At 48.2% G+C, this 22,372-nt stretch overlaps 1 protein-coding gene across 1 annotated transcript; it reads right to left on the bottom strand.

Moving 5' to 3' along the window:
* Positions 1-2,252: 2,252 nt before the first annotated feature.
* On the bottom strand, positions 2,253-16,522 carry DMRT3 (doublesex and mab-3 related transcription factor 3). Its single transcript, XM_036991353.2, has 2 exons — positions 15,693-16,522; positions 2,253-3,937 (listed from the first exon to the last, which is right to left on the bottom strand). The coding sequence occupies exons 1-2, from the start codon at positions 16,159-16,161 to the stop codon at positions 2,973-2,975; spliced, it is 1,434 nt and encodes a 477-aa protein (XP_036847248.1). The 5' UTR covers positions 16,162-16,522; the 3' UTR covers positions 2,253-2,972.
* Between the last annotated feature and the right edge of the window lie 5,850 nt (positions 16,523-22,372).

Below are 22,372 nucleotides of genomic sequence, written 5' to 3' on the forward strand. Positions count from 1 at the left end.
AGAAATCTCCCTCTCTTGGCATAGATCTAAGGAGAAAACCCAAGGATGCGATGCACAGTGAGGTGGTTCTCAAATCTTGGCAAGTTTAAGAATCACCTGGAGAGGATAAACATGTAGGTGCTCAGGCTGCCAGGTATTCCAAACTCAGCAAGTGGGGCCCAGGAATCTGAAGGTGAAATGAAGTATCTGGGTGCCTACACGGTACTTTGAGACAAACTGCTCACATCTTAGATGAACAAAGCATTTACTCTAAGACTGGTGGTTGACAGGTCCTCCCAGGAAGGAGAGAGAGGCACTGTGGTTTACGATGAATTAAGTTCCTGTAAGGCTGGTTTGAATCAGCTGCAAGTCTATAGCCAGGAACCCAGATATTTTGTCTGTATGACAGATGGGATTTAACTAGGAACTGGCTGATTTTTTCTCTTTTCCTCCAGAAGTTCAATTACATATGGGTTACTGAGTGCCCACGAGCAGGTGAGTGTTCATTTCCCTTGAAGTTTACATGTTACAGCCCATGGTCTTTAAGAGCTGAGCTATAGTCTGAGGTCTCACCACTTTAACCAGAGGGGGCTCAGCTGTCAAGACTGCAAAACTGAACTAGGAGCAGGACATAATATTAACAACCAATTTCTTCCTTCTGACCCCTAACTTACCAATGGAGTAAACATTTCCTGCTTCAGAAGACGATATTGAGGGTCAAACGTACCTGCACTAGCCCGTGAATAAGCTATTGTCCAGGTAATTCCATTTTGCTGGCCATTGTAAAAAGAATCAATGGCTTTGATGATCCCTGGGTGAAATGAAGCTTAAGAACACTGCGTCTTAAACTGCATTTTGCTCAAGCCAGGTCATTCAACCTGAAGAAGTAACAGCTGAAGACATACCTTGTAGCACAATCAGCTCACATGGAACCTGTTACCATGGCTGCTTGTTGAATAAATGTAGATAAACTTTTGAGATCAAGATACCTTTGAAAATACATTTGCCCTAGGAAGGCCCAGACATTAACTCATGACTAGCACATAAAATGTTCTGGACATGTGTCTTTAGAATCAAGGATCAAATTATTCTCCTCTGTATTCCCTCACTTTCTTCTTTTATATAAACACTGATGTTTAAATATAACGCTAACAACAAATCATATTCACTTTTAAACACTCAGATATGTAACTATATCAATTAAGCACACATTAATCCAACTAACTTAAGGAATTTTTCCCCTCAAAGAGTTCTCATTCCTAAAGTGCCTGAGAGAAATAAAAATGGGATGGCTCTTTTGTTTTAAATGTCTTTTTCTCCTGGGACCCATTCAAGGTAGGGGTGGCAGGGGCAGGATATGATGGTAACTGCTGTCTCTCAGTTGAGGGAGCATCTCAGGCCAAGAGGATTTTCCCATCTCCCTCTGAGACTGAGGAACCCTGTAAGACTTCCCACACTGGGAGCTTTCTTTGCATCCTTGTCATGTAGAGGATTTTATTTGCTTATTTACTTTCCCTTCTACACATGTTTATTGTCTGACATAAGCAGTCACTTTTCCTTTCAAGCCCTTTGAAGAATGGCAACAGTAAGAGAAGAGGCTAGTGTGGACGCCATTGAGCATTATTATTTGAAAACTCACTTTTTAAAATACCTAAGAAGGTTGCCTAATGTAGCACCCCAAAAAATGCTTTTAAAGGAGGGGAAAAGCCCTGGTTTTCCATGTTTGTTGTGATCCTCCCTCAAGCCAGAATGGCATATTCTCTAGGTGAGAATGGGGGACTTCACTTTTACATCCTGAGAGTAAAGCTAATGACCTTAGTGAATAGGAGTAACCACTGTCATTTACTGAGTGCTTTCTCCCTGTCAGGCACCATGCTAAGCACCTCACTTACTTTCCACCCTGCAGACTGCTTCATTTTTACTCTGTTAATGGGATTCTCCATCATAATCCCCACTTACCTTGGACTCATGACAGGTAACTTGGCCAATAATGCACAAGGAGCATCATCTTACACATAGTAGGCACTCAATAAGTATCCCTTAAAGAAATAAGTAAATGGGTGGAGGGATTGAATTCGTTCTGTTCTTCAGCAATGAATTCTTTTTGAATGTAGCCCCAAAACTTTATCATTCATATTTCTCAAGGAATGCCTCATTTAACTGATACCTTGTTTCCTGGTCCATGAACTAGGAAGCAGCTTTTACATCAGGTTTCTGTATTTAAAGATCCTCTTTCCACAAGCAGAAATGACATAAACCAAGATCATCTCCTTAGTTTATTTTTTTTCTAGAGTCCTTAGCATGCTACAATAACCTGACAATGCTTAATCTTGTGTTCATTTCACAATACATTTCATGCAATTCACAGCTGTGATTGTGTTCACACTGATGTTACACATGTTTCGATTCAGCCATGTGAAAAGAATGATTTTTAATGGAGTTTGTCTCTGAAACTGTCCAAGCTTACATAAGCATGTGAGTTGTACACTCTATCCTTAGGTGCAGTCTTTCTTTAAAATGCAAGAAGGATTTTTAGCATAAGAATATAATGCCCCTGTTTATTGTTCATTGGCAACCCAACCACTTCCTTTAGGTTTCACATATCCTGAGGAATCCTCTTTTACAAAACGGCATTCAAGTATACTATTTTATGGAACATTCCAGGTTGAGTTTAGGAGCAATGCTGACTTTCAGCTTTATATCCCCAAATAAATCTTCCGTGGACCCAGCTTTCCCAAGACTATTCTTAGCATTAGACTCTCTTTTACAATACACATTCAGCACTAAAGCCACAGAGCAGAGCTATTTGGCATTTTCCAGTGAAGTGCAAGAAATTAAATAAGTTATGTTTTTATTGCTAAGGGATAGAATCAAGCACAGTCACTTTGTCAAACAGAAGGAAGGGGTATACACAGGATGTGGCCTCTCCTCAAGGGAGCCTTGGGATTCAGCCGCCCAGAGATGTCCCCTGGTCGCCACCCGTCCAGAACCACTTAAGATGATGTGCCAAGTATTCTGGAGTCCGAGGAGTCGGACCGCTCGTCATAGTCATCCTCGGTGTAGATGGACTGCTTCGACACCACTGGACACCCATCATCAGGGATGGAGATCCGGGGGTCCTCGGGGGCCCGGGTAGGCAGGACGGGGGAGCTTCGGAAGACGCTGGGAGAGTTACTGGGGAAGGGGCCGGCATACTGGGACCTCAGCTGGTACTGGTGCTGGAGCGTCATGGTGTTCCACAGGGTGACGTCGTTGGGCAAAAAGGGCCCCGACTGGTTTCTGGCCAAGGTGTTCCGCAGCACCAGGGGGTACCGGGGCGGCTGGGGGAACGGGTGCTGCAGGGGCACAGCCAAGGGGCTGGGGACCACGTTGCCGGAGTCCGTGGAGAACCGTAGCGTGTCTGGGACTCTGAAGGCCGAGCCCACAGACCACTTGGAAGAGGAGATGGGGTAGGAGCTCAGGGTGTGCTCAAAGATGTGCCCGTTGGAAGGCAACACCAGGCTCTCTGGCTCGGCCGCCGTTCGCTCTGCGCTGGACAGGGAGGAGCGGCTGGACAGCAGGACCTCCACGGCGCTCACCAGGTCCCCCCCGCAGCCCTTCAGGATGAGCTCCAGCACCGTCGGCTTCTGGGTGGGGAATATCTTTTTTAACACATCCAGTGGCGGTCTGTTGGCTTTCAAGCTGAAGGGCAGAGAAACCGTCCCCGAAGGGCCCTCAATCAGCAGGTGGTTCTGTTCCCCGTGGTACTTGGGGCTGTCAGGGTGGCTCTCAGTGTGGCCTCCGTTTTTCTGGACAGCATAGCCCCCTTCATCCACCGACACGACCTCGGGGCTCTCGGGAGCAAAGCATCCCTTGCCTTTCCCTACATCCGGGGAGCCCCTGTGCTCAGTGTCTTTGTCGCTGAAGGTCTCCGCGTTGTCCCCCGCGCTGCCGTCCCCAAGCCGTTCTTCAGTCAGGTCTGAAAAGCAGAGAATAGCTGGATTAATCCGTTCCTGGTTTGCATAAAGAGGAACTGATGTGCTTAGGACGAGGGGCCGGGCCAGGCTGTGGGGAAGGGAAAATGCGTCTCAGGGGCTGTAACACGCAGCAAGATAAGGATCTAGAAAGCAGAGTGGTCACTCAGAATGATGGGTGCAGGTTGCCTCAGCCACAGACCGTCTGTGCGCTACCCATAACCAGAGAAGATGTGGCTGTCATGACGTAGGGACCCTCTGGGGAGCTGGAATAAACAGAGCCCAGGGAAGAAAGGAAAATGAGCTCAGGCTTGTCTTCGGCTCCTCATCTGCAAATGAGGTGGACGATGTAACCTAGGGACACTGTGGGCCAGTGCACGACCCATATGACCACAGGGAAATGTAATGTTTAAATCCATTTACACAGAGGCGGATTTTGTGTGAAGGATATCTTATGAACTAGTCATCACTATGTTTTATCAGGTTGCCATGTATAGTAACTAGTCAATATGATTGCCAGAAAGAAAGAAATCTCTATATGTTGAAATCTCTCTGAAAAGCCAGGGATTGGCAGGCTCATTTGCCTGTAACTTACCCTAGAGGGCCAACAAAACCAGCTGTGAGTCCTGATGGTGGGACAGGTTGCAGGGGAGGAAGAAGGAAAAAGCTGGAGGGATCTCTGAAATGACGTGACCCACGAATGACACGATGCGCCCATAACTCCAGGGCCGTGGGATGTGAGAGGTCAAGATGCCTTCATGAACCATTTTATTAGTAAAGCACATGGGCAGGACTTCAAGATACTTTCTTAAATTGTATTAAAAGGGAAAAAAAGCTTCCCCAACAAAGCAGATATTTACTGTGAACTAAACCAGCTGCAAACTTAACATTTCAACCTAAGACATTACCTCCAGGGCTAGTATTACAACACGGAACAGGCAGAAACGGGTGGGTAAGGCTGGTTTGCCCGCAGTAATGAATGCTAACAAACCTTTATAATAAAGGGGTATATTCTTTATTAGAAAGCTGTACATAAGTAAATTTTTATCCTTTTTAAAACATGTACTGGTTCTACTCAAAGCCAATGTAACTGATCTAAAGATGAAAATTATTAATGACCCAGTTGTCCGGTTGTAAACAATCGGTTTGCCTGTTTTCTACAGCCCTGCCTGAATAACCTCATTGTCGCCTTCTCTGTGGGCACACCTTAGTTTATATAGATAGCCAGCCGGTGAAATTTCATCAAAGCAGCTTCTAAAAATACATCTCCTATTTGTTGTTGTTTACTTTAAAAGCCTTAAACAAAGGCCCACTTATGAACATTGTTCTAACCCAGAATGTATCTTAAATATAATTGAAGAACAAAACTTTGGTTTTTCACAAAGCAATAAATACATGCCAAGCATGAACAGGTACTTCTAAATTTTTTTAAATATGCTTAAACCATATCAGTGCAATTTTTGAACATAAATCTGATAGAAATCCATGCTTATCCCAAATAGGCATTTTTAAGGAAATTGCTTCCTTTCCATTACAAAATATAAGGTTTCCATGTGAGGATCACTTGTAGCCTGCATGTGTTAAGCCATCTTTGCTTTCTGTATCAACTCTATGGGATGTACAAAAGACCTATTTCTGTCAGAGAAATTTGACATATTCTCTCCTGCAACTTCCCAGGCCTGGAGACCCGCAGTTCATCTCCTGAGTTAACGTGGTGTTTATGCTTAATGCAAAAAAAGAGAAACACAACAAGGAAAAAGCTTCTCTGGATTTACATTCAAATCAGCTAGACTCTGCTCAGTGTTCCTGACTCGTGACCCCTTGGCTGTTGTTACTTTATTATTAAACACTTGAAAAAGAGTGGCCAGCGACAGTCTGTTAACTCAGCACTGAACTGAACAAGCAATTGGATTTTGGCACCTGTTCAATGGAGCTTGGGAAAACAAATCAAATACTCTCCCGAGGTAAATATGGACATAAAATAATGTTTTAAATACTATGCCATTCTAAAAAGGTTTTTTCTTTCTTTAACTTTAGCTTGCATTATCTATTATTGTCAGCATCAAGTACTTAGCATCCCTGTGATATTCAAGAATACTAAAGGAGACAGGAAAAAGGGAATGGAAAATACCAGGAAGTGTAAGACTTGCCCCCAATTTCTGGATCTTATCTAGCTGGGAAGGTAAGATCCAGATGCAGGGGGAAAAGCAAACAGCCAGGCAGAATTTACTAAGCATCAAACATGACACCCATTGTACACAAATGTTCATAGCAGCATTATTCACAATAGTGAAAGGTGGAAGCAACCCAAGTGTCCATGGACAGATGACTGGATAAGCAACATGTGATATATACATACAAGGCAATATTATTCAGCCTCAAAAAGGCATGAAATTCTGATACATGCTACAATACCAATGAACCTTGAAAATGGGCTAAGTGAAATGAGCCAGTCATAAAAAGACAAATATTCTGATTCCACTTATATAAGATACCTAGAATAGGCAAATTCATAGAGACAGAAAGTAGAATGGTGGTCACCAGGGGCTGGGGGAAAGAGGTAATGGGGCTTGCTGTTTAATGGGTACAGGGCTTCAGTTTGAGGTGATGGATATAGCGATCACTGCACAACATTGTGAATGTCCTTATGCCACTATATGGTACCCTTTAAGAATGTTAAAACACTAAGTTTTATGTTATGTATAGTTTACCACAATAAGAAAAAAGGGAAAGAAATATGACACAGAATCATAGCCATATAAGGGATGGGGAGATTATTTTTAAGAAACAACTGGTTCTTCCAGGAAATAAAGGATATATAAATATAGCTATAAAGCTCAAAATTATTTGTTTTTAAGAAATGGGTGAACATAATCCACACCCTGGATGAATTGCAAACACTGAAAACATTTAAGGGCACCATTTTGAGATCTGTCACCAAATTCACTCTTCCACAGACTGCTCAGGTTCCAGGAGCAAGTGAGTCAAAGAGCAGGAGTTTAGCCAAAGGGAACCTGGGAATGATGCTCTAGCTAACCTGACACTAGCTACCATTAGGAAAAAAATATTTTTTCAAGATGGCAAAGATGTACTCTCCCAATCAACTGGATACTGGATGGCAGGATTATAAATGTGACAATACAAAATTCCACTCCAGTACCTATTTTCCTGTTCTGCAGAACAGGCTGCCATGGAATCTCCCACAGGTGCTAGCATGTTCACGAATTGTGACCACCTCCCTACTCCCGCTGCACCCCAACCGCAAAATCCCCTTTCTTATTTTCTTGTCTACCCTTTGCCTTTGCTACTGTGACATGCCCAGGGCAGCATGCGGTTACTTCTCAAGGAGTGGTGGTTCATCTATACACTGTCACCAGGCTTTTGGGCTGATCAGCCTCTCCAACTCAGTACCCAGGCTGTGGCCAAAAGTGAGACAAGCTAACAGGATGTCACAGGAATCGAATCTACAAATTCAGGGCCTTCCAACAAATGGGGCTCAGCACTGTTTATACTGTGTGCAAAGGGAAGACAGAAGACATGGAAGAAGCAATGACTTGGCACACACTTGTGGCTTTCACACACCTGAGCAGCAACATCAAGTCTTGCTAAGGAGTGTTAGGTTGAGCAGATTCCCATTCAGCACCCAGAGCTGGTGGCGATTCAGAGCTGGGCAAGCTCGGCAGAGCTACTTACTCTCCCACCTCGAGCCAATAATAACCCAACAGTAATTTTTGAAGGGCACAATACAGAGTCCCTGCAATTTTGTGGCACTCTGGTGTCTAGTATTGGTTGTTTTGTTGTACCTAAACTAAATGTATTATAAATTATTCTATTATAAATACAGACTTTCACAAGTAATTATAGAGGGTGAGTTTTGAGCCCAGTGATAAAGTGTAATTTAATAATAGGTGTTTCTTTACATCTCCAGATTTTTTTTTCTAAATGAACCTTATAAATTGTTCATGTTGGTTTAAAACACAAAGGCCTTTCTAGATACAGAAATGTGAAACTGCCAACAGAAAAAATGAAAAGGGAAATAACTCCCCAAACACTTTACCCTCTTTCTTCTTGAAACTGACACCCTAATTCCTGGAACATAAAGGGTAAGAGTCTATTTCAACGGATAATATTTTTACCCCTATATATCAATTCAAAAAGCCAAAACTCCTAGACAAAAAGTAGAAAGAAATCAATTTCATCTGATATTACAAACCACCTATTGAAATGATACGATCTGTTGCTAATGCTTAAACATCTAGGTACTTTGAAAATCTTACCAAATGTTCACTCTTCAATGTTATATTTTTCATGATGTAGAAACGCTCACAGCCACCTCTGAAGTAAACTCACTATGGTAAAGGTTTTTAAAAGAAGCAGATATTCAATTAAGAAGGATTTTTTTCTATGTATAGTGATGCTACCAATTTCAGAAACTATGTATGCAATAACATAGCTACAAAACTTTTTTTTTCTTTTTGCTACAAGATTTTATTGAAGGAGAAATAATGAATACTCACACACAGGTATTTATTTCCAACCTGAAATCACAATTTGCAGAATTTAACTTACAGGATTTTTTCATATGAAAGTTCAGTTAAATTTTTAAAATTTCTAAATATTCATTTCAATATCTTGAGAAAGCCTGGGACATATGTGAAAAAAACACTGCCCAAGACATATAAAAATGGAAAATCTTTCTGACTTTGATGTGGTGGGTTTTATCCATTTTATCATATATCTATTTAACAAAATATCTTACATCTGGAATGAAAACAAAAACACCAGCAAAGAGGAGTATTTCCTAGAGCAATGTCACTGGACTTTTTCTTTCTTTTGAAATCCTGTCATGCATTTTGAAACATGGATGGTCATGTCCTCCTCTGTTCCCTTGAGGTTTGGGGAACACACCTCCAAACAACTGTTCCCTGATGGGTTGTTTTCAAGGCACACAAATCTTACAGCAATGGCAGGGAAGGAGCCCAGGCAGTATGGGGTGTCCAAAAAAGACCATCCACACAGAATTCTAACAGGAAACACACTCTTTACATTACTGTTACCTTTATCACACACTAGAAGTGTGGAATCATAGAAAAACTAAATGGTTAAAAACAAGGTATAGCGGGGAATGAATGTCAGTCTAAAATCTTTCCTTTTCTTTCGTTAGGGGGAAAAATTGTGAAAAGTACAAAGAGTCATGCTTTTCTTTCTAAAAATCACTAAGAACACTAGCTTCATCATGTCTGAAGGAATCAGGCTGACTCTTTGGAACCAATATTTTGGAGAATATTGGAGTAGAAGGGACTGGATTTAAGGAACTGTGGTTCATAACTGTGGACTTTGTACATCTTGCAAAAATTTAGTTTTGACCCCTTTCTTAACTTAGAAGGGAACATTTTTCAAAAAGCAGGAGAGGCATTACCTATAAATCTACCTATAAAGGATCATGTTTACTTGATACTTTGCAAATGCAGCTGGCTACTCATTCATCCATCTACTTAACAAATACCCTAAAGTCCTTCACTGTGTGCCCAGGCACTGTGTTAAGATTATATAGTGATTAAAGCAGTGCCTATTGGCCACTGAGAAGCTTACAGTTTACCAGTGTTTTGCAAAATTTCCAAGTTATCTACTTAGTTGGTCATATTTTACATTGAAACACAAGTAACTCAGACCAGTAGCTTGGCAATGGTGTATTCATGAGAGGGAATATTGTAAAAACCCGCATGTAAAAACTGTGGGTGCAACAGATATTCCTACTGAACTTTAAAAAAAAAAACCTCATGGGAAAAAAAGCAGAACACTGATCTCAGCTTTGTAGAATGTTTGCCTAATCAAAAGAGATTCGAGATTCAGTAAAGAACCGATGTTCTGAATGTTAAGTTTTCTGTAGTACTGTTATTCAGTAGTTGGTTTTCCTCTTCTATTTATTTATTTATTTAGATGCTTGATTGTACAATAAAATGGGGGGAAAGCCACCTGGTTTTGTTTGTTTGTTTTTCCTTGGTTTCTCTGGCTAACAGTAAGGTGCAGTGCTCAGACAAGGGGGTGATTGATTAAAGCCATGTAAGACTCTGGGAGAGGAGCACGACATAATGTCAAGGTGAGGGACCAGTGATGACCAGCTGTCCCGGCACCCAGGCCTCAACCTCTACCATGCATATCCCAGTTCAAGGTCTGCTGTGCCATCAGAGCCACATCAGACTAGATGGCTAGGAACCTCAGTGGCTAATGTCTGAGTAGCCGCAACAGGTTAAAAAGCCAAAGAAAGGAGAAAAGCAAGAAGGGAGGAAACGAAGGAAAGGCAGGCAAATAGATTTCTACTAGGCTCTATCCTCCTCCCTGTCAGAAAGGAGTGCAACATTTCCAGAAAGGGGCTCCAAGTCCTCCAGGGACATTGATTTATGAAGATTTACTCCCTTTCCCTCTGTAAAGCTGTTAGCAGAAAGTGCTGACTGGCTGCAGCAAAGAATTTCTCATCAATGCTCTTTGATTGTATTTTGCAAAACAAAATGCCTGTTGCTTGGTAACATTTCACTTGAGCCTGACCTTCCACAAAAGTTATTGCTATCAGATTCGATTTACACTGTCCTCCTGTGATTACTGTAATCTTTTAAACCCAGGAGTTCATCCATCAGGGAAAAGAAAAGTTGGTTGTGTAAGTGGAGAGCAGGGCTATCCACCAGATTTATAATCCCGAGGAGTGTGTCTGGAGGGTGGGGGTTCTCTCCCGATGGCCGTGGAACTCTGGTTCCTAGACCGGGAAAACGGTCCCGTTCCTTCTGAGCCTGTCCTCAGATCCATAAGATGGACACCCGTGCCTCTCCGACGCCTGCCCAGGGCAGCTGAGGCTCCACACACAGAAAGAAGCAGGGAGATGCAGAGGAGCGACCCCCACCCCAATGGGCACCCTGCAGAGGAATGGGGGCTGGGTGGGGAGGACGTGGCCTAGCGTTGCTGGGTATAATCGCAGGATGCCCAGTTAAATTTGAATTTCAGATAATAACGAATTGTTTACAGTAAGCAATGTCGGGCTTACAAGTTCTTGCTTATTTGCACCCTTTTTTCCCCCTCTAAATCTGGCAACCCACGGAGGCTTGGGAGGCAGCAAGGAGGGAGCGGGCGGCCACCCAGGCGTGAGTGGGAAAAGCCAGGAAGGCGGCCGGTGTAGCGCGCGCGGCTCCGTCTGGCTCCCCGACACTGGGCCCTCCCAGGGTGCCCAGAGTGGGCGATGAAGGAGCTGCCCGCAAGCGGAGGGTGGCAGCGCCGGGCCCCAGAGCCGGCGCCCAGCCGCCCAACCGCAGCCTGCCCGGGCCTGGGTGCAGGGGACAGAGGCCCAGGGCCGCAGTAGGGAGCCGCCGCTGCCCGCGCCTTTCGTGGGGTTCCCGCACCTTGGCCTGGCATTGAAAAGCTCCCGGCCGGGCGTCGCCGGGGCCCTCGATCCTCGTCCCGGACCCAGTGTCCTCGCGCACCGCCCTGCACTTGCAGAGCTCGGCGGCGCGCGGGGACCAGGAGCCCGGCGCGCGAATCGCCCGGCGTCGGGGGAAAGACCAGGACCTGTGAATGTGCCCCGCGTCCCATCCCCTAGGGACCAGTAAGTAGTACAGAACCGCTTATTCCTTTTCATTTGACTGGTTTTTTTGTTTTAAAGTGCAAATACTCTGAGTCAGGCCCCTCGCCCCATATTAAGCCATCTTAAATAACCAGACCCCGTTTTTAAATTCATAGCTACACTTCATGAAAGACTGTGAAATCTTTCCCACTCTTTCGTTTGTTTCTAGCCTATAATCACAGAGGGCTTCCCATTCTGGCTTGGACCTGTGATCCCGTAACAAAAATCATACTTGCAGGTTCATCTATTTTTTTTAATTAAAGTAAAACAAAAAATTAGGAAGCAGATGGGATAGGACCCAATCAAGCTGGAGCTGAAAAGCCCACAGCAAGCATAAAGATGCTAGGAGGTGTGGGCCAGGAGGGAAAATTAAAGAAAGGCAGTTTTTCAAAATCTCCTAACTTCTGTCCCTATAGGTCTCTTGTGTGTACCATTTCAGGAGAAATAAACAGGAAAGGAGTTCCTCCTTTCCTGTTTGATCTTGAGCTCCTATTTCTGCAACAATATGATGTTTACAAATTCTTTTTTCTTTAAGAACATTTTAAAGAACTGTGTACATATTTATTTTAATGGCAGATGTAGATCTAGTAAGAATCTATAGCCACAGAGCTTTCCTCTCATAGCCTGAGGAGACCAAGACACTCCCCTGGCCAGAAAGCTGGGGGTTGGGGAAGGGAGACAGAGCACAGGATTGTAACTTTAGCTTCTCACCTTGGTCCTGACCCCTAACTTTTGTCGGCTCTGGAGCCCAGTCCTGAAAGGCTGGCTTGGCTGGTTGAGGCTGCTGACTCAGATAACACTAGGAGCTGAAAGATGTTCACACTTGCCATGATATCTTCATGGGGGAGGGAAAGGTGTGTGAGGGGGATGAAGAGGGAATTTAGAAGTCAGTCAATTATATATATATATATATATATATATATATATATATATATATAAGCTTAAATCTTATAGTTCTTGGCCAGTCATAGATGATAACCAAGAGCCCAGGGAATTTACACCCAAAGGAAACAAGAGTACAGAGTACATCAACCCCATAGTTGCAAGTAATAACATTAAAATATGAAATTTATCCTTAAAGCCACAGCCACACTGAAAGAGATGTTCAACATACTATACTATTAGATACAATAACCCCCATTCTTTTAAAGTCTCTGAAACAGAATTTGGGAAAGAGATTTCTTTCAGCACAAAACTGAGTTTTGGTGTTAATGTGTCACTCCCTGAATAGGGTGTTTTTTCTTCAGTGGTGCCCAGCAAACATACCCTTCTTTAGGGCATGTGCTTTTCTCAAGAGTATTTATGGAGAGGAGAAAACGACTCTGTGTGTTTGTGAACCACCATTGTAACAAACAAAAAAAACCCATATAGCTCTACAGCTAGGTATGCCCTTTATAAAAGGATCATCCATGGTTTTGACACAGAGATCACATAGAAACAGATCTCCATAATTTGCCAGCAGCTACTTAGAGATTACTAATGGTTTGTGAACTTACTGTACATGTGTACCTATCATTGCGATGGAGCTTCACTTACTTTTCTACTTCTCAAGTGGTGAGTTACTTAACCAAGGAGTATCCCTTTGCTTCTAGCTTACATAGGGATGGTATGTTATGTACAAATACATTGCAAAAAAAGGTATAATACATTTAGCAGCTGGTAATCGCATCCAGGCAAGTTTTCCCTAATTTAAATCCCAAATAGGCTTTCTCTGTACAAGTCATACAAAACATTGTACAGAACGGATCCACTTATAAACTTGCTTTCCTAATGGAAAACAATTATCTGTTCTTATCCTGTCTCCCCCTACCATCTGATTGGTAATTGGCTTTTTTGTTTTTTAAGAATGGAATTATTGGGTTCAACCAACTGAAAGAAAAACAAAAGTTACACATATGAATGTGCCAGATATGCAGCATGACCAGCCAGAACCTGAACTGTTCGTCCCCGATGGCTCAGTCTCCAAAGCCATCACTCTAACCTCTTCTCATGGTATATCTTACTCTCCTTTGCAATTACTTGCTTTCAATTTGAAAGGCTCAGGCTGTCCCTGAATACTTGGTTCCCTGTACAAGCAAGAGCACCAGGTCTGGTTTGCCCAGTTGAAGTCAGTCTTCCTTTTTTCTTCCACCAAAGCATGTATCCCACGGCTGCAGCTACTACTCCACCTTCCTTCCTGCCCTCCATTACCCACCCTTCTTGAGGTCATTTTTGGTTTTGTGACTCCTTAGAAACCATGAACTTTGGCCATCCCAAAAAATGGCTTAAAGAACATAGGCTGTGAGAGAATCCCCTCTTGGACAAGGACCCCAGAACTCAGTATTGTATTACAGGGGTGCTGCTGGGCAGACAGCCACTGCATAATGCTACCACTGACATAAACTCGGATTCCTGTTCTGGTGTGGGGGGGAAATGGAGACATGGAAGCTGAAAAAGGGAAGTAAGCAAAGTTATCAGCATAGATCAACTTGTAGAACTGAGATAAACCTCTCATAGTTACTTGTTCTAACTTAAAGGAGAAAAAAGAGAATCTTCTTTCTCTCCACCTCCTATTCCGCAGCGGCAAATCTATAAATATGAAGAGATCAGACTAACAGACAATGCTTGTATCCTACCCTGGATTAAATATCCACAAAATCCATGTCCATCCAGCAAACTCTCTTCTGTCCTCAAAAACGCCCAGTTCTGCTGTTTACGTAAGGTGTTCTCAGAGATTCTGGCCTGGCGAGCATAACTGAGCAACAGAACAGCAGAACTATGCCGCCAGGCTGACTTTCAACTCATCCCTAAACCAGTGAATCTGTGTGTCCCCAGTTCTGCACAGCAGTTCTGTGCCCTGGGAGCCAGCCTACTGGAGAGATCCGGGAGCCAGAGGTAATGTCTTGGGGGCGGGAGCCTTAATAGGGGGATTCAGGCAGAAGTTCTGCCCGAGTTCCATTTACAGCTGGGCTACGGGCCTTCCAGGGCCTTCGCTCTCTCAATTTCAGTAGTCCCCCAACCCTCTCGCTGAGATGAGCTTTTTCTTTCGAACGTTTCCCCCAGGTAAAGCAAAATACCAACACATGCTCATCCAATCCAATACAGGAACCTAAAGAAAGTCAAAGGAGTATTTGGGCTGTGCAGGACAGCAAGCTAGAGAGTCCCCAGGAGGAAAGAGATTCAACTGGGACCCGAGGGCTCCCGAGGCCTGGAGAAGGGAACCGGATGGAAGCAGCGGGGTGGGGGCAATCAGCTCACCTGTGGCTCAAGGCAGACCTAACCTCTTGGGAGCACAGCAAAAGTGGAGAGGGGAGAAGGAGGGGAAGGGAAATCAGAGAGCCTTTGCTCCAAATCTGTGGCTTAGCAGCCTGAGGGCCGGACCCGCCGGAAATTTGGGGAAGGCTCACCAGAGGGGGCCTTCAGCGCTTTAGGTCAAATTTTGTTTGAATTTCTTTAACCCACAGAGACAGCCGGGAAGGGAGGCCTGAGGAGCGGGTGTTAACGAACCTGAGCAGTTCTGCCACAGGAGTCGACTCTGGGTGCACCCGATTCTGAGTCCCTACTTTAAGTTTAGGGGCATTTCTGGCCCTTTTTTACTATTGCTTCCAAATAGGGCTTCTTTCAACAAATCAGAAGAGGCGTAGGGCCACTGGGCGCTACTAAAAAGGCTTCGGTTTCTCTCCAAGTCCCGCAGGCGGAGAAGCACGCGCAGCTTGGAGCCAGCCTAGCCGGTGGCCTTGGCTCCTTCCCTGTGCACACCAGTCCCTACCACCAATCGCAAGCCCCTCTGAAAGCCCGCAGCCCGAAAAGCCCGGCCGTTAAGGTGGTGTGTGTCGCCGTGGCTTTTAATTAGGTCCGGTCTCGACCTCTTTTTTCGACTTTTTTATTTACCCGCTGAAATGGTCACGTTCCCCTTTTACCTGGGGAGGGCGTTGGGCGAGCCCGACGCAGAGTCCCGCAGTTTGACGCACCCGAGGCTTGCCTTTCCCGTGGGCGCCTAAGTTCTACCTGCACGGGATCCAGGCTGAAGAGTCAGCTTGGCAGGAGTTTGGGAGGCCAGGCCAACTTCCCAAAACATGTCTCCGGGCCTCCCCAGGCAAAGCCGAAGCGGCCGCTCATAAGGTTTTTCGCTCAGTGGCCGAGCCGGGCTTCCGCACAGCGGACGCTCTTACCTGGCTTGGCAAGCTGCGCCTGCAGTGCCCCGGACTGGGGCTCGGCGGCCCAGCGCAGTGCGGCGGCAGCAGCCAACTCCGCGGCCGGGCGCGGCGGTGGCGGCGGCGGCGCCGGCAGCTGAACCGGCTGCGAGGTCGGCGACGGCTGCGGAGCGGCGGTCGCGTCCCCCGGCGGCGGGGGTCCGGGCAGGGCGCGCAGCGAGTCCGGGATGAGACTTTCGAGGCTCTCGTTGGCCTGCTGGCGGCGCAGCGCCACCTGAGCCGCCATGACCCGCTGCCGCTCGATGATGAGGATGCATTTCTCGCAGGTGCAGTCCTTGAAGCGGCAGTAGCGCTTGTGGCCCTTGAGCCAGGACAGCACGCCGTGGTTGCGGCAGCGCGCGCACTTCGGCGTGCGCTGCAGGGGCGCCCGCGGCGGCTGCGATACTGGGCCGCCCATGTACAAGTACGGGGAGCCGTAGCCGTTCATGTCCTGGACACCCGGAAGAGCTGGCTGGTTGGCGGCGGCAGCGGGCCAGGGGGCGATGGACAGCGGGGCTGGGAGGCCCGCTCACGGGCGGCCTCTGGGCGGCGCGGTCGTTGGTCCCGGGGCGCCGGCGGCCGCGTGGGCTCCGGGAGGGCCGGAGATGCAGCAGCCGTCTTCACTCTCCCGGGGCGCTCGCAGCCTCAGCCTCCTGCTGGTGGTCCGCCAATCCCACGCGAATCGCGGCTCAGCCAACAGCAGCTTTGGCGGACGAGTCTTCCCTCGCCGAGGCGCTGCTGCGGCTGCAAGGAGCCGCCAAGAGCTCTGGTTACAGTCTGAGCCAGCTCGTCTGCAGCTCCCGCGCGCGCTGGCGGGGCCCAGCACCTCCTCCGCCGCCCTCCTCCACTCCTCCCCCTTCCAACACTACCCCCACCCCCGGGGCCCAGTCTCCACGCTCTCCCCACCCTTCTCCACGCCTTCCTCCTTCCTTCCTGCTCGTGCCCCTCGAGTTCCTGCACTTCACCTTCCTTGCCACCTGCAGCTGGGCCACTCTCGCGGGGGCGCTCACGGCCCCCTCCTCCAAGCTCTCCTGGCTTCCCTGCCTGCGGCGGGAGGGACTGCGGCGCTCCGGGACAAGGCGGTGCAGGCGGGGCGGGGAAGGGAGGACCAGCGGGAGCGAGGGTGGAGGTGCCCAGAGGCAATCCCACGCCTGATTTGGCGGCGCAGAGTCCGAGGCCTCTTTCATCCCGACACTGGTCACAGAAACTCGGCTGGACGAGAACCAGAGCTTACCGGAGCACTGCAGATGCACTAGGGACACGGCCTGGGTGGAAAGGGATTTAAGCTGGGGCAAGCTGGGCGTCGCGGCCACTGGCGGGTGGAGTTGGGGGAAGACAGTGGAATTGGTTCCGGAAATTTTGGCTTCTTAATTTCCTTCAGCAACATATTTTCTTTTGCTGCTGTAGAAGAAAAGGAATGCCTTTGAAAACCTGCCAGCCCAAGAATGACAACCCATTTTGCAGGCTCTTTCAAAGGGAAAAACAATCCTTCCACTCTGGTGCTCAGTTTATTTCTTTACCCTCCTCCCAAGTCTCTGTCCTGAAAGGCTGGGAAGTGTTCTTGTAGAGGACTTGCGTTAAGTGCTGGGTCTGAACTTCCAGAGAAGTGGACGAGGGAGCCACATTAGCGCCTCCAAAGTTACCGGGTATGATCACCCCTCTGCCCAACAGGCACTGTACGATGAAACAGAGGTGTCAGCGTCACCCAAGTGAAATTCCCACGGATCAGTGATTTAATTAATGGATAAGGGATGCCTGCCCTCCCTGCCCCCAGCGTCTTTGGATAAAGGTGGAAGTGGAAGAGGGCCCTTGCACAAGCTGACAGCATACAACTTTGTTTAAACTGTTATTTCCATTTTATAATATATGAATACCGTTTTGACCTAACACAGAGTACCCTACAAATGCAAGGAGCGACGGTAGCACAATGGTTCTGTGCAAATTAGGGATGATGTCAGTTCCGCAGCCATTGGTCTGCTCGCTCCTGGAAGTGGACACTGAGCTCCTCTCCTGGCTGTCTGGGCAAATCGAATGAGAGAGGTGAGCATAGACGACGAGTCCACTGCAAAGGCCAACACTTCAGCTGCCCGGTGGTCCTTGACCCCTGGAGGAGGCCACATTTTTCTGCACTTAGAAGCAAACAGGCAACACAAAATTGTCCCTCTGTTTGCCTGCTGTATATTCAACGAAAGCACTGCCAGGCATTCTAGCAGCCAACCCTCCTCCTAGAAGGGCAATTCCAGGAGATGAGGACGGTTAGAAAATGGAGCCCAGTTGTGTGCATTTCCCCTGAAGCCCTTAGCTGCCCCACCCGCACCCCACCCCATCCGGTTTCAGACCCATGGGGAAGTTGAGGGTCGACAGATGCTGATCTGGGGGTGAGTGGGCAGGAAACCTTCTCCCCAAGGATTTCTCATATCCAGAGAGGCTTTTTTCCCAAGCCGCTGCCAGGCAAGGACCCCTGGATCTTGCCCCTTTCCCTCTCACTATCCCCACTTCAACCTCCTCTCCTCCCAACCGTCACTGGGAAAACAAGCCCTAGCACAGTACAGCAGGAAGAAACGGCACAAGCGCCCAGGATGGGAGGCACAGGGCACCCGAATCCCGGTGGGCCAGAGGCCGGAAGGTGGGAAGTTGGCAGTGAGTCGCTTCACGTGAGGAGAGACCTAGAGGGTCTAAAATGACACTTTCGCTCAGAAATCTCCAGGTCTCTTAGGAATGTGGGGACTATGGACTTTTTTCAATGCCAAATTTCTTCTGATTTTCTCCAAATGGTCAGAGAAACCTCGAAGTTAATGAACTTGGGAGTAAATAATTTGTTTTTAAAGGAAAGCAGCATAGCTCTGCACCAGGTTGGGTGGGGGAGGGCATTTACACTATCAAGGCAACCCCCTTTCCTCCCTCAGTCACCTAGTCACCCTGTCCCTTTGCCCCTCAAACAGTCTGGCATTATTTGGTCAGGCTCTGTTTCACTCCAGTGCAGACGGAGTGTTGAGATCTAAATACTCATTTGATATAGTGCAATAATCCTTTTCTCATATTTGATGGGAATGTTTTCCATATCCCAGTATTTGACAACATCTCCCTATAGGAACAGGTTTGTATTTATGTTGGTAAAATGTCCCCTGCCTCAAAGTCTATTGTAACCCAACACCTGACAACTCCGAGTCCCATTTCTGTTTGCAGAAAGGGTTTATTCAAGCACATAATGGGATCCCAGCAGAAAGCCTTTCAGAACAAGGGGCTATGGTAAACTTCACCACATGAACTCCGTTTCCAGGGCTATTAAGCTTTTAATTGGAAAATAGCAGAGGAAATTTCAAGGTGACTATAACGTGTTAGCAGTTAGTGTGGAGAAGAAAAGCCCGAGCAGGAATGAATGTAGAAAGCATATGGTCCGAATCACATTTAGGAGGAGCAGCCTGCTTCTACTAACTCCCGACAGCTTATACATTTGTGGGAAAAATCATCAAAGAAATTGGAAAGGGAGGGAGAGGATTAGAAATAAATGTAACCTCATTAGACTGGCTCCACTCGCGCTCTGCTTTGGGGTGGTGTGTATGTGTTTGTGCGTTTTCAAACCACAGTTAACTAGGTAGAATTGTGACAGGTATTAACAGTGAAAGCATGAAAGACAAGGTGCATATGCTCTCTCTCTTTGGGCGCATACACAATCTCACGGTGTGTGTTTATCTAAAAGCTCAAAATGCAGGTGCTCTTACGGAAAAACTGAGGATGTTCTATCTCCAAATCTTGTGGTCGGTGCTCCTCACTATAAAAAAAACACTTAATCAAAAGGACAGTTTTATACTGACCCGGATGTAAATACATCAGGACATTTTCTGCTTTACTAGATCTGCATGGAGAGGGAGGTCAGAGTTCCTATTTTGCCGTTTTCATGGCAATCAGCGTGACGTGGAAGGCCAGGGCATAAAGGAAGCCCTGTAAATGCATGAAAATGAGCTCACTTCTCCCGGGGCAAGAACTTCTCAATTCTCATCCCGTTTGTGCCCCTAAGGCATCGCTCTTTGTGGCCAGTCTCAAATTGGGGAACAATCATCTGTCGAGGAGGTGGGACACCCAGCAATCTATTTCTTGAGGTGACAACAATGCCCTTGTTCTCCTTCAACTAAATGGGGAGAGATTCGTGCGCACCCTTGAGCGCATCGCCGAAGCTGCCCTCTGGAGTGTGAGGCGGAGGGCAAAGGCCTGTGGGGGAACTGAACCTGCGTCTGGCGCACCCGGGGGACGTCGCTGAGCAGAAAGAAGACCCAGGACTGTTATATCCCCAAACCACGTTGGCAGTGGGTGCCCTGAGGGTTCAGGGACCGAGGCCTTCGAGAGCAAGCGAGGACGTAGTACTGCCTGCAATCCTACAGGCCCTGTGAGACCAGGCAGGTGCTGCTGATCGGTCCTTCCTGTTCTGGAACTCTTAGACCTGGAGCAAGTGCTTCCCCACTCGTGCATTCCTTAGACTCAGCCCAGACACAAGGCAGCACCGGCCCCCATCTTGTAGAGTAGGACTGGGGCGTTGCTCCCGCACTGCTCCGCCTGAGGGGTTCCACATCAGCCCTGCGCTTTCCAATGGGGGCACTAGAAAAGAGCGCCCGAGGCGCGCTCCCCACTGGTCCAAGGCCTGGAGCTCAGGCCTGCTTTCTTTAGAGGCTGCAGTGCAGCCGCTGACTCGCGACTCTGGCCTCGGACTCGGGGAGCGGCTGCGGCCCTGGTGTGTCCGCCGCCCGGAGGGGTCCCTCGGGCCCTGGAGTACCGCACGCAGGAGCGGGTGCTCGGGGCTCCTGGGCCTAGTCGGACACAGCCGCCCGGCAGCAGGAGGGCGTGGAATGGCAGAGGCGCGATCACATCCTTACACCTACAAGACGTACACGTCCTGCGAGGAGAGTAAGAGATCGCAGGCGGCGGCCGGCGGACGCTGTCTGCCATCTGCGTGCGCAAAGGAAAACACACACCACGAATCTCCCGAGGTAAAATGAGAGCAGCACGAACTTTAAAATAATTTCCCCCTAAGACTTAACAATTAAAAACAAAACAGGCCAAGAAATCACTTATAGTAAATAGAACAACATTCAAAGGACAATGATTCTTCTCTCCAGAAAGTTCGCTTTCATTGGGGAGGAGGCTGGTGATCGGTCCTTCCTGTTCTGGAACTCCTGTTCCTCTTCCCAAAGACCAACCACTTTTCCAGACCTGTCTCGCCCTTCCCGCCTTCGCCTTCCTTTCCGGCCTCGTAACAAAGCCTTGCTGCGGGGAAAGGAGGCAGATGTGCGGGCTTCCAGGAAAGAAGTCCCAGCTGGGTTCAAGGGGCCAGGGGAGAACGGAAAAGGCCGGCCCTGCTCGTACCCCAGGGGCAGGGAGCCCGACCGGAGGCGCAAGAGTAACGCTGTGAAGCCAAGGCGTTGAGTCGGGCCGCAACCGCCCGGGGTTAGGGAACCCGAGGGGCGGCCCTCACGCTGGAATCTAGGCCAAGACCCTCGGCCCAAGTTCCGGCTTCGGCGCCTCCTGGGCGGGCAACTTCCGGAGCACTTCGGGGCTCCGCCCAGCCACCTGGTGCCCCGCCCCCAGCCCTGCACGCCCCGCCCCCTCCCAGCCGTCCAGACCGCAGCTTTAAACTGCTGAGAAGTTTGCTAGTTGTTTTCTGTGGGGAACTTACTGAACTAGGGGCTATGTAAAGACCGTTCGCCTTTCTGTGAGGGGATTGGAAGAGGAGGAGGCGTCTTTTAAAAGAGAGAATCAAGTCTTAGGAGGCGATCGGGCTTCAAGGGCACCAGGCGCAGCAGCGAGCTCGGGCCTAGTCCGAGTGTGTGCGCGTGGAGCGAGAACAGAGGGTCAAGGCTCCGCGCAGGTTTCCGCGCAAACTGCCCAGCGGCGCGCGGGCAGGCAGACAGGTGCCACCCCCACCGGCCGGGCGACAAGGGCCAAGCACGGGGAGTCCAGGGAAATCCCTCTCCCTAGCCCGGCTGCCTACCAGAGTTCTTTGAGAGGCGAAGCGCATTCCATAAAGAGCTTTTAATACCACTTGATGCAAAACGTCAAGATGCGGGGCCATATACATGTACGTGCGAAACCAGCACTGAAGTTTACGTGAAGTACAGAAGGGCTCGATATTTATGCCACGAGGTGCATGGGAGACCGCGGTGCAGGCTCGGTGGATCTGGCTCACGCTCCTGCACCGAACTGCGGTTTCGTGCAAGGATTTTGAAAGGAGTCCCCGCTGGCAGCTTTCCCCAAGGCCCTAGTTCCGCCGCGCGGGGTCTGCAGCACACTAGTAGGGCGTCAGCCTTGGGGAGGTAATCGCCACCCTGGTCCCAGGAGGCGGCCTAAGGGACAGGCGCGCGCCTCTTTTGCTCACTGCCCTGCGTTGCTTGGTGGCAACTTGCCCAGCGCCCAGGAGAAGAAGGCCCGGCGAGCCTGCATTGGTTTCCCCGTGCCGAAGCTGCAGAAGCGCGTGTAGCAGGGTCAGTAAGAGCCGTGCAGGACGCCCGCCACACCCACACATGCATACACATGCCGTGCGCACTGGTGTACCGCACATCGCGTGGATACAACCCGCGAGAGGAAACGGCCTTGCCATCAGGGGTCTCTGAGTTCCCAAGCAGCAGAGCTTTGCCAAACTGACCGCCCCTTGGGTTGTGTGCATTAAA

The sequence above is a fragment of the Manis javanica genome, chromosome 2 (genome assembly GCF_040802235.1).
Source record: "Manis javanica isolate MJ-LG chromosome 2, MJ_LKY, whole genome shotgun sequence".
In the NCBI taxonomy this organism is placed as follows: Eukaryota; Metazoa; Chordata; class Mammalia; order Pholidota; family Manidae; genus Manis; species Manis javanica.